The sequence below is a fragment of the Gymnoscopelus microlampas genome, assembly GCF_963454915.1.
Source record: "Gymnoscopelus microlampas genome assembly, chromosome: 17".
Lineage (NCBI taxonomy): Eukaryota > Metazoa > Chordata > Actinopteri > Myctophiformes > Myctophidae > Gymnoscopelus > Gymnoscopelus microlampas.
The window spans coordinates 18,823,023-18,835,522 of record NC_139954.1 but is presented as its reverse complement, the minus strand read 5'-3'; the positions used below and the strand labels follow the sequence as shown (position 1 = coordinate 18,835,522).

General features: G+C 43.0%; 2 protein-coding genes across 5 annotated transcripts in view; both read left to right on the top strand.

The window, feature by feature from the left end:
• Positions 1-12,500, top strand: part of LOC311064591 (partitioning defective 3 homolog B-like) — a 308,896-nt gene that overhangs the window by 99,236 nt on the left and 197,160 nt on the right. For all 4 annotated transcript variants that reach the window (XM_084084456.1, XM_084084457.1, XM_084084458.1 and 1 more), the window contains exon 14: positions 627-671. In XM_084084456.1, the coding sequence (XP_083940582.1) occupies positions 627-671 (45 nt within the window). The remainder of the gene's footprint in view (positions 1-626; positions 672-12,500) is intronic.
• LOC311065140 (ferritin, heavy subunit-like) lies at positions 6,277-6,831 on the top strand (the record flags this gene model as incomplete). The annotated part of the gene is made up of 1 exon (XM_084085357.1): positions 6,277-6,831. The coding sequence occupies one exon, from the start codon at positions 6,277-6,279 to the stop codon at positions 6,829-6,831; it is 555 nt and encodes a 184-aa protein (XP_083941483.1).

The following is a 12,500-nucleotide window of genomic DNA, read 5'->3' as shown; positions in this document are numbered from 1 at the left end:
GCATCTAGGCTTATTCCTATGTTAATTCGCTAGGTTTGAGTCCGGAGCCTTTGAAAACTTTGTTGAGGTGTGAATTTAAAGTAGTTTTAAATCTATGTGTGTGCCTGTGCGTGCTCCTGGTCAAATAAGTTCATGCACGGCGTGCAAGGCCGTCCTGTGAGCATTGCGCCCCTGCTTAAACCCCATATAGTTAAGCCCCTCAGGGCTCTATACTAGTGTATTTTCTGTTATTGTGGGGAACGCTTTTGCTGAAAATAGCTGATCGATAAGCTCACAACGTGTCGATCTGCTATTTTCTCCGAAAGCTTTCCCCACAATACGGATGCTGGGGTTAACTTTTAATAAATTGTACCGTCAGTAACAATGAAAAAGAAACCAATGAATGCCCATTCATTTGTATTGTACTGTATGTTTTGATTGATTCATTGATTGAATACTTTATAAGCAGCATGAAACAGTACTGTGGTCCGTTGTACTCACGTCATCGTCATGACAGACAACACATTACATACATGTATCAGCAGCTACACTAAAAAGCAATAATAGATACATTTACGGGACAACGTTGTGTGTGCGTCTCTGTCTGTTGTGATCCAGTATATTAAAATGTGTTTCTCTTGTTTCAGTGGCAGATGAGAGCAACGTGGGATCCCTGATGGGAAACAAAACAGGTGAGAGAGAGACACACACACACACACACACACACACACACACACACACACACACACACACACACACACACACACACACACACTAACGCACACACAAACATTCACAAATTGATCACAAACATTCACAAATTGATCTCTCTGTGACAAATGAATCCATCAATCGCCATCTGCGCAACAAGGTGTCTTTCAGGACAAACATACAGCAAGGTCTAAACTCTGTCCTCCAACGACAGAGGACAATGTTAGATGCAAGACACATTTAAGTTTATGTATACCAAGGGGAAGGAATAGCAGACATAAAGACGAGTGCAACAACGACACAGGGCGAGAGCAAGACAGAGAGACAGACAACAGAGAAAGCAGTACAGATATAGGCTTGCACACGAGGGCCCCATTCTAGGTGAATTTGGAGCAAACCGCTAGTTTCGGAGTGCGCACTAGGCAAGAGGCGTTGCCCCGCAAAATGTGGTATTCTGTGGTACTCCCCCGCCCCGCAAAACACCTGCGCTCCCCGTTACATTATGCATAGGTGTGGTTTGGGCGTTACAATGATAAAACCAATCACCATGCCAGAAGCCATTGCCTTTAAGAGAAGACTGCGCTAGCCGCATCCGCCGTCATCCCCGATCCAATATATTCTCTAGCCTATCTCCCCCTCTGCACTGTTGCCTGGTCTGATTATTATAAGCCACATTGGGCTTGTTTTCCTTCTTTTTTATTTTATTTATCCAAATACATTTTTATATTCATTTGTAGCCTATTGTGTTAACAATAAGCGTGTCATATTAGTCAGATCCGGAATAGTATTATGAAACTTAAAGCCATTTAAAATATTTATACTATTGGTACACACCGGCTGCTCCCAAATAATTAATCATGTTGCCACAACGCTCCTACAGGCACCCATGGACCTCCAGCTGGTCGACCACAGGGCTGGGCGGTGGTACACTGACATACAGTAGCACATATAATAAATGACAGTTTTAGGAAAGGTCTATATGTACTCACTTTGGCTGTTATTGTTCTATTTCCACCATTCTAATGGATTCCAGGGGTGTGTAAACAGGGGTGTGAAGTTGCTCCATAGTTTCCTCTGAAGTGACGCAGTTAAAGTTAACTTATACATCCATATTGTCCCCGTTATCTTTCATCATCCACCTTTGTTCAGTAATCCCGAACAGAGCTACACTTTAAGTTTACATCAATCATATCCTCTCAAACCCAGACACATTGCTGCGAACCGCGGTTTGGGTGGGTTCGGGTCAATCAAATATAATTATTAATTAATATCGGATAAAGCGCGGGTGAAATATTGCGGTAAATAAATTAATGACATCTAATAGCCTATATCTATCCATAAAATAGCTAAATCTCTGCGTGCTTGTGTCTGTGTGAGTGTGTAGAGCAGTGCGATGCGATGACAAAATGCATTGATTTAGCCTATGGAATGTCGGTGCGTCTTTTTTCTTTTTTTTAAACCGGTGCTGCAGTGGTGGAAAAAGTACTCAAATTCTTTACTTAAGTAAAAGTACCGATACTGCAATATAGAAATACTCTGTTACAAGTAAAAGTCCAGAATTCAAAATTTACTTGAGTAAAAGTACAAAAGTATTGGCATCAAAATGTACTTAAAGTATCAAAAGTAAAAGTATTTGAAAAATATTTGAAAATAGCAGATCTACAAGCTCTCAACGCGTCCACCCTTGAGAGCTTGTAGATCGGCTATTTTCACAATATCTATCTGTGGAACCGAGTCAAACAAAATGGGGGGGGTCCCCAATTCAAATATGGTTATTTTGGGGGGTCGATGGCCTGAAAAGATTGAGAACCTTTAACAGTAAACATGAACGTAGCGTTTACGTGGGGAATATAATAATAATATAATATATATAATATATAATATAATATTCACCCGCAGCATGGGTTTAACGACAGCAGCCAAAATGAAAATCACACTAGATGATCCGATCATCTTATAAAAAATGTAAGTGCTTAAGATTTTAGCCCAAACCCAACGGGACCCGGGCCGGGCCGGGTCGACGTTTTTTTTTATCCAAATAAATTCATATATTAATTCATTTGTAGCGTATTGTGGTCCCAATAAGCAACGGCTTTCCAAGAGTATATGAAAGCCATTTAAAATAGTTATACTCTTACACAGCTGTTGCCAAATAATTAATCATCAGGGCAGAAGCGCAAAAGTAGGTCAAATCAATCAATCAGCCAGCTGTTTTCTGTCACTGCGCGGCACTCTTTAAAGTTTAAACGACCAACATGACATGGAATGAATGGATCTTCAGACAAATTGGATTATTTCTTCAAATGACAAGAGCAGGCAGCGGCAGTACGAGGTAACATTGGATGTCAATTCAATTCAATTCAATTTTATTATAGTGTCAAATCACAACAAGTTGTCTCAAGACACTTTACATGTAGAGAAGAGACCCACAATCCCACCCTGAACAAGCAATTTTTGCGACAGTGGCAACGAAAACTCTTTCCCATCAAACAAAGTAATCCGAACTGTTTTGTATGCTTATTTTGCTTGCTGAAAGCATGATTTTATTAAGACATGCAGACAGCAATATGGAAAAAACGAAAATATCTCAATTAAAAGTATATTTCGTATAATAACCGAATATCATTCTTAAAATGGTTATGGGGCAGTGTATATATTTATATAGCCCTATTTGCTCCAAGCTGTTTTTTCATATCCCCTAAAATATTTAGGGGATATGAAAGCTCTAGTTAGTAGTTTGAAGTGCTCATGTGGCCTTATAGTTGCTTCTTTTTGTTTTCATATGCGGTTGCTTATTTCTCAAGGCTGCATGGCAACAGGGCCATTGCAGTGTCTGTGTGCACTTGGCGGGTGGTTTGAGAAACGGGCGGGTGCTTTTAGAATCCACTATCCCCCCTCCCCAAGCCGTACCCATGTGTGGGTTGAGAATGGCAATGTTGGGGAGATAGCAACAACACGCCCACGGGCACACCTCCACGCGCAACTAACGGCGTCGGCATAATGGGGGACGGGGAGCGCAGGTGCTAGAAGGCAGCGCAGCTCCATTAACCGTATTTAACAGGTGTAGGGTAACGTTTAGGGGGTTAGCGGGCTCGTGAATAGCACCCTCACTCTCTGCGAGACCAATTCCACAGGCCGTCTACCAAAGTAACAGCCAATCACTTCAACCCGCGTGAGTGCGTGCGTGCGTGCGTATCCTGTCCATATAATTGTTCATGTTCATGTACGTGCATGTGGTCTGGTCCATGCACCTCCCTGCAGTATACAATCAGCCATCATCACAACCAGATGAGTGGTCCTGTTGATTTCACATCTCCAGTTGTCGCCAGTCATACACACACTCAAACACACACTCAAACACATTGTGTGTGTGTGTGTATGTGTGTGCACAGCATTGATGCAGGAGTATGTCAGATGTACCGCACTGATTCCTGACTGCTTCTTTTCACACCAAGTCTCAGTTTACTACCCATATGTGACCCCTGACCTCCCGCTTTAACCACCCCATTTAACTTTAAACCTTACAGTACTTGCAGTTATCCATGTCGCTGTTGTCGGGCAGAAAGCTCTTATCTCCATATTCTAACTTTTTTTGTTTTTTCCTCCTAAATTAACGCCCTACTTGATCCTACTACAGCTTCACACGAAAGCATCACAAGTCACGGTGCGTTTCGAGCTTGTAGATCTGCTGCTTTTGATATTTTAGATTTTGAATCCTGAAAAGTAACAGTTTTGGACATTTGGAGATTTCCACCCCACAGAGACGATATAGACCTACTGTTTACTTTGTTGGACTGGTGTCCCCCAGGGTTCTGTTCTTGGTCTGCTCCTTTTTTCCCCTGTACGCCTGATCTCTTTGCCGAAAATAGCCTCTATTTTTTGACCAAATATTCGTTGCAGAATAGGGACTCCAGGGTTCATGTGGTGGTCTTTCACTTTCCGCGTGTCATGATTTCCATGCCTCTGTACACCGCACTGCACCCGTCTTTCTATCATGGCTCTGGTTTACACACACACACACACACACACACACACACACACACACACACACACACACACACACACACACACACACACACACACACACACACACACACACACACACATACACACACACACACACACACTGATGTACAGTAGTGTTCCTCTCCTCTCTGCCTTTAAGTTGTTCCTTAATTTGAGCAGAGTGGAGATGAAAGAGCACTACATGAGGACCGGAGAGAGAGAGTGATGAGATCCTCCTCTTCTGGAGAGCTGAGAGGGAGAGAGTGGGGTTGGAGGGGGGGGGGGGGGGGGGGCGGGTTGATAGCTACTTCCAGAAGACAGGGAGACAGAGAATATCGTTGTTATCGGGAAAAAAAAAAAAAAAAAGTGGCAGATCTGCAAGCTCGAAACGCGTCCCCGAAGCGATGCGTTTTGAGCTTGTTGAGTTGCTACTTTTGCTGTTTTTGAATTTGAATCCTGGAAAGTAACCGTTTTGGACATACAGTATGAGGTTTCCACCCGACAGAGACGATATACAGTGCTTTTAGAAGACAGAGCAAAGATGGAATAGGAGACATTTCACCCTGTTCTTAAAAGGCCAAATTCTTGAAAAGCTTGTTAGCCAATCCTTAATTATTTGTTCTGCTCTGTATCAAACTCTCTCTCTCTCTCTCTGTCTTGAAGTGTCCCCTACTTCATTTGTACATGACTCTAAGTGCACTCTACTTGTTTTCTCATTCTGGTCTGTATTCCGGTCCATCTGTCCTGGGGTTTTATCAGTACAGTATTTGTTTATTTAGTTTTATTGTCTCTATCAGTCTTGTCTCTTAGCCGTTCATTGTAGCCATATTGCACGTTAGTTATCAACATTTATTTCACAGTCTCTCTGTGTCAAACGATACCGACATCGGTATTGCCTGCATAATTGCATAATACTGACGTTGTCAAAAAAAGTCAAATGATGGCAGATATATTGGTCTGGCTCTCAGTACACCTGACGAAGGCCGCAGAGGCCGAAACGTTGTGTTTATACCGCTTAATAAATACATATTTTTTGGCAGCATTAAGACGGTGTGCGGATCTTCTCCTTTTCTACTGGCTCTAGAAGGTGGCATTGAAATGCAGTGGATACTGCCATTTAAGAGAGATTGTGCAGATACGCACGCCCGTGCAAATCGGCATTGTTGCGCGTAGGCTACATGCTAACTGTTTGTGTTGTGTGTGATGACAGACCAGCTCTCCAGTCAGCCTGTATAAGGTGTTACGTTACAGATGTCAAGATCAAGACTAAAATCAGATTGTTAGCACACAGGGCTGATTGATTCATTTAAAATGACTAACGTCTACCTTTCTACTATCTGTATCACAATTTGACAAATTGCATCGATCGCCAGACTACCAACATCCAATCAAGAAGCCACCATCAATTTGCAAATGGTTCTTTTGCTCATCTAGACCATTTCATCTTATTTAATCGGAACAGTTGTTAGCACGATAGCTGCTTCTTAGCCAACAACGCAGTTGGATAATAGGTGTCTCGGCCCGTCTTCACTCTAGCCTTTCGCATTGGCACGAGTGGACTAGCCGCCACCTCAACGAACCATGGATTCCCAGGTGAGACAGGAATACCATCAGGACTGCGAGGACGCCGTCAACAGACAGATCAAAGAGGAGCTGCAGGCGTCCTACGTCTACCTGTCCATGGCGTATTACTTTGATCGCGACGACCAGGCGCTGCCCAACTTTGCCAAGTTCTTCCGCGAGCAGTCCGGCGAGGAGCGCGAGCACGCCGAGAAACTGATGAAAGTGCAGAACCAGAGGGGAGGAAGTATCCTCCTGCAGGACATCCAGAAGCCCGAGAGGGACGACTGGGGCAGCGGCGTGGAGGCCCTGGAGTGCGCTCTCCAGCTGGAGAGGAGCGTCAACCAGCACCTGCTGGATTTGCACCGGATCGCCGCCAAACACAACGACCCGCACATGTGCGACTTCATCGAGACGCACTACCTGCCCGAGCAGGTGAGGTCCATCAAGGAGCTGGCAGACTGGGTGACCAACCTGCGACGCATGGGAGCCCCGGAGAACGGCATCGCCGAGTATCTGTTTGACCAACACACTCTGGGCAACAGGGACACGTCGGGCAACAAGGAAAGTTGCTAGACCTCCTCGCACCAAATGAATGCTATATATCTATATCAATGGTTTCTCACTAGACGTGAGAAAAGAGCACTTATAGGTGGCTGCAATTCGGAACTGGCCCCTGTAAAACATCAAACCCTGAACTGTACTTCCCTTTGCTCGTCTTTGCAAACTGTTAACAAAGTATTCAATCAATCAATCAATCAATCGCGTGCCCAAATGTACCCTTATGGGTCTGTAACTCCGAGAGTGTGCAAATGAAACCAAATGGACACTTACAAGTCCATTTGGTTCCATTTGTACAAATAAATATTGTGGATTTTACAGTGTATATTGGGGTCCCAGAGATTAAATAAGAAATCCTATCAAATGGTAGTCCATAGCCTTATAGATTGATCTATATACATTTATACATAATGTCTTGCTTTCACGGAGTATTATGTTTTAAAGCATAGTAACAGTGAACCTCTCGTATTACCCTCTTCTCTCTCTTGCATACCTAAAGTACTGTATATGCATTTCAATGTCTTCTGCCATCTCCTTGTTATATGACTCATTACTTGGTTCAATAAAGATCTGTCAGGATTCAAACTCAGGTCGGATACAAACGCAAACACGGAAAATAAATTTGACAGAAAGTGTACTAAATGTACAGTGAACAAACTCAAAACTCGAATACAAACGCAACACTCAGATACAAACACAGGAACAAGCTGAAGAATCACTGGCATACAGTACAAAACTAAATTATGAACCAGCAATGAGGCAGTCAGTCAGCACAGGTACTTAACTGCATAGTCCCAGGGGATAATTAACCTGTTAGGCACGGGTGGGCTTTAAAGGTGAATCAACTCAGGAACCAAGGGCACTGAATGGAGAAGAAGGGAGAGTGGCAGAAGGGAAAAGGGAGGGGCAGAGGCACTGACCGTGACAAGATCATTCCTGAATCTGTAAGTCATGCCCTGAAATGATCTTCACTCTGGAGGTTCCGCGTCCTGTTGTTACCATCATGTTTGCGGTGTTCTATGACAAGCAGTCAACCCTTTGGATTCTGATTTTAATAGAGGACTAATCTAGTTGATCTTCATAAGGCAGTGGTTCTCGTGGTTACTGACCTGTAAGGGTCCATTTGGTTCCTAACTATCAATCATTCTCAAGGACCCCTTGGGGTCCTCGGACCCCAGTGCCGTAAGGAATGAAACACAGATTCCTTGGGAAAAGGAATGGACAGTTATGGAAGGTAACTGAAGAACTGGGAGTGGGAGAGGAAAATCCAAAGGTGGAGATCTTTGTGTTTTTTAATTTATATACTGTATATATGTTTTAGTTTTTTGTTCCTTGTTTTGCTGCTCTGTCATAGTTGAGGCAATATGAGTCGATGCCTAATGCAGATCAGAACTACCAGTTAATCTCTAAAGGATTTTCAGTTGTGTGCAAGCAAATAAGTCACAAGCACACTCTGAAACCCATTCCTGTGTCCACAGTTTGTACTTGACACAGGAAAAGTGTGACTGTTTCTCAAATTTAAAAAGGATATTGACCTGAACTAACCAATCACGCTCATCAGCTCATTACCGTCATCACAGCATTTTACTTATTTTTTTTTTTTTTGCTGGTGAAATCAACAATATAAGTTATACCCGCGCACTACTGCCACTTGCACGTTGGAGAGAAAGTATACTTTCTCTCCATGTGCAAGAGGCAGTGGTGTGCGGGTATATCTTTTATTGTTGATTTCACCAGCAAAAAAATCAACAAAAGGTAACGCACCTGCTTTTAATCTTTATCTGGGTGTAGTTCTTTTTCACACATTTTCTTTTTTTATGAAAAAAGAGTACAATGCCGTATGATATGAAATGTAAGCTTAACGTAAACACAATCATTCAGTTAACATCATTGACTGTCTTAGATCAGTTAACCCTCAAACCACCGGGACACATTATTTTTTTTCACCACATTAAGAAACTTAGCATAATTATCCTCACAACTCTTAACTTATCCCTCTGGCTCATGGTTTGTACCGCGAATGCAATACACCGGTGTCCAGACCGAAATGGAGTTGATCATCTCTATGGCAGTGGTTTAAAAATAAATTCATGTCAAGGACTCAAGCTGATAACGACAATAAGCCTCTCTGACCTGCTTAATCCCAAATTGATATGTATTTGGCCAGTGACCCCCTTCTGAAAAGATTTCTACAAATGTCTGTACTGTGTTGGTGGGGAGAGAGAAACTGATCTGAGTAGTCACTAGTCATTCTTATACAGTGCATTCTGTCATTGGATTACATTCTATTGGTGAAATTATAGTGAAACTTGAAAATGTGCTCCTCGGAGCACAAGTCTCAGCCAGCAAATATTGGAATTTATTCCAATATTTGCTCAAGATTGGAACTTTGATGATAGTGTGTACGTCAGATGGCACATTGACTGCATTACCGTGGATTGCCTTGAACTTGTTGGCAACTTCTTGGCAAGCCAACAAGTTTCATGAAGGCAATACGTTGACTTATCAACCTTTCCTCTAACGGGTGGAAATCCTGCAGTCTTCGTTCTTTCTCATTTTCAGATGCGAGTGTTCTTCGTCTTTGTTTCTTAGCTTTGTCCTTCTCCTGTTGGCGTTGCGCCTTTGCTTCTTCATCGGTTTGCAGACAATGATTAGCTTCTTCAGTTTGCATAAGTTAGTTGCACTGTGTCATCAACTGTGATCTCAGTTTGTACTGGAATGTACTGTTCTTGATTAATCCTGTCTAAGCTATTTATATTACATATTGTGATGACACCAGTGTGTCTACATAATGTATTGCTCCACCATTTCTCAGCCATTTCGTGATTATTCCTGTCTTACCTCACTTTGAAAGAGGCACAGACTCTTTCAAAGTGACACATCTATTTATAGGCCGCTATACGTCATGCGTCTCACTAGCCAATCAGAGCACACTCTTTCAATGTATTGTCACGTGAGGCTTGACCAATGTTAGCTTGGCCGAGGGGGACGGGACGGAAAGTGAAAACATAGTCTCCTGGCGGAGACAATTAAGCACTTTCAACCTGACTTCCCTAGTTTGTGCATGTCACAGGCAGTTATCTAAATCTATACCCAAAATAGCAAGCTCACGATGCGTCACATCGCATAGATCTGCGATTTCTGCTACTCTTGAAATACAGTAGTGCTTAAGTGGGTAAACTGTTCCTCATTGAGAGCCAGTGCACCATTGCATCATTGCAGTCTGCACAGCTATTTTCCACCTGCACATCTGACCATTCCAACGTCTCTCGACACCCATAATAGACAAACTCCAAAAAACTGGATCTGAGTTGTTCATCTGTGTTATTTCCAAAGAGTTACCCTGGAGCCCTGTGTTCACATGCTCTCTACCTGTTGAATGTCCAACACACCCATTAAATGTTTAAAAGGACCCCATCTTTTACCAACCCCCCCCCACCCCCACCCCACCGCCAAATGTTCATTTCCACTTCTTTCCCACTTTAGCTTGTTTATGTGTCCCCTATACCTGTTGCTTGTCAAAAGTCTACCTTTTTATGGAGCCATTAGGACCACAGAACTCAGAGTGACAGAGTTTTCCAAGTCTAAAGCTGTTTAAAACACTTTCCTTTACTGTGAGGCATTATTATAGTCGGTATACTGGAGAGACAGAGAGAGAGAGAGAGAGAAAGAGAGAGACTGGGAAGCTTGGAGCTTATGAACAATGACTTATGGGAAAGCCGTTTTCACTTACAGGAATGGTCTTCCATCCACACCCTAAGAAACCACAGAACAGGGGCACACATACACGCACGCACACACACACACACACACACACACACGTGCGCACCCTATTACCCCGTGTAGTAATGGAAAGTCACCATCACACTATGGAAAATATGAACACTGGAGAATTCATATTATATTATAATTCTGCTGAATCTGAGATGCCAAAGTGACTGCATAGGGAGCCCGCAGTTGAGGGTTTATTTGTGTGCGAAGCGGCGACGGTACGATGCGTGCGTATGCATTAGTGTGAAAGAGCACACGCGTGCATGCACCAACAGTACACGTGTATTATGAAACCCCCTTCCATAGATGTAACATAGCACTGTAATATTAGGCCTGACAAAATCCCACTCAAATAAGAATGCTCAAATGTTTAATACGTGTACTGTAAGACAAATTATCCCCTCACACACTGGTTCTCAACTAGGATAGACGTTTAGTCTATCCTAGTCTATCCTAACTATCAATAATTTAGACCGCCTGGAACCCCCTCGAGGACACCAGGGGGTGTCCCCGAGGGGTTCCCAGGGGGTCTAAATGATTGATAGTTAGGAACCAAATGTACCCTGTGGGTCCGTAAGTCCGAGAGTGTACACATGGAACCAAATGGACCTGTAAAGGTGCGTTTGGTTCTATTTGTACACTATCAGAGTTACATTATTATTTTTTTGTATAAGCAAAGGCCGTCGGGATCGGTACTCGAACTCGCAACGCGCTGTCAGGCTACATTGTAGCCTAGGTGCCAAGACCGCTACGCCAGAAGTCCAGACTATCAGAGTTCTATTAACGCTCAAAGGGGGGGAGGCGGGGGGGGGGCGCAATAACCCCACGTTTGCAACTACTTTCGCCTGCGCACTTCACCGGGTATGGTCTAGTATAATATAATTTTGCATTTGATAACTGGTTAAAAAAAATCTTTATTGAGAAAAAAAACAGGACCTAGAGGAGGTAGAGAGGAAGTTATTTCAACACTTAGCGCAACACTTGTCATGTCTGCATGTAATCAAAAGTACACTATATGGTTGAAGTGGATTGTGATTATAATACCTAAGTCTGAGCCACTCAAAACAATATGTGGCAGAGTGTCAGAGGGAGTAGAGAGACAGATCAAAGATCACAGAAATAAACAATACAAAATAAGCATGTGTCATGAATGTGTTGCAGCATGGGTTTAGGAAGAGGCCAGTGTAAATACAGTGTAGAATGTGTAACTCCAAGAGTTTACAAATGTAACCAAATGTGGTTATATTTGTATACACTCAACTAGAAAGTGCTGTTCCTGAAGAAACAGTGTGGGCTTGCTGTGATGTCATATTGATGTCCAAATGTGGTGTTCCACACGACTCTCCATTGTCTTCCAGTATAAAGTTACAGTAAGCTTCTAAAAGTAGAAAATATATATTTTTAAAAATTGTAATGCAGGCTGTTCCCAAAAGACGCCGCACATTTTAAAGTTTGAATGAATCTTTTGGGTGAAAGTATGAAGGAGTTGATATACTCCTTCCCAAAAGTGAAAGTTTTGGGAAGAATAATGAATCTATTCATTCACAAAACCGTATTTATGTATATCGTCTCTGTCGGGTGGAAACCTCACGTCCAAAACTGTTACTTTTCAGGATTCAAAAACAAAAATAACAAAAGCAGCCGATCTACAAGCTCAAAACGCGTCGATTTGTGTCGTGTTTCGAGGTTTTGGATCTGCTACTGCGGCCATTCTGTGGAGTACGCGCCGCATGTGTTTTGGGGGAAGTGTACGCATCAGCTTCCCTGACTGGCCAACCCGGCCCGCCCGCTTCACAAATTGGTGAAGCTTTCCTCACGTTTGTGCCACTTGGCCAACAGAAATCCCTGATTGGCAAACCTGGCCCGGCAGCTTATCCGGCTGGCGCTTTGCCAACATAAGTGGCGGCGTGTGC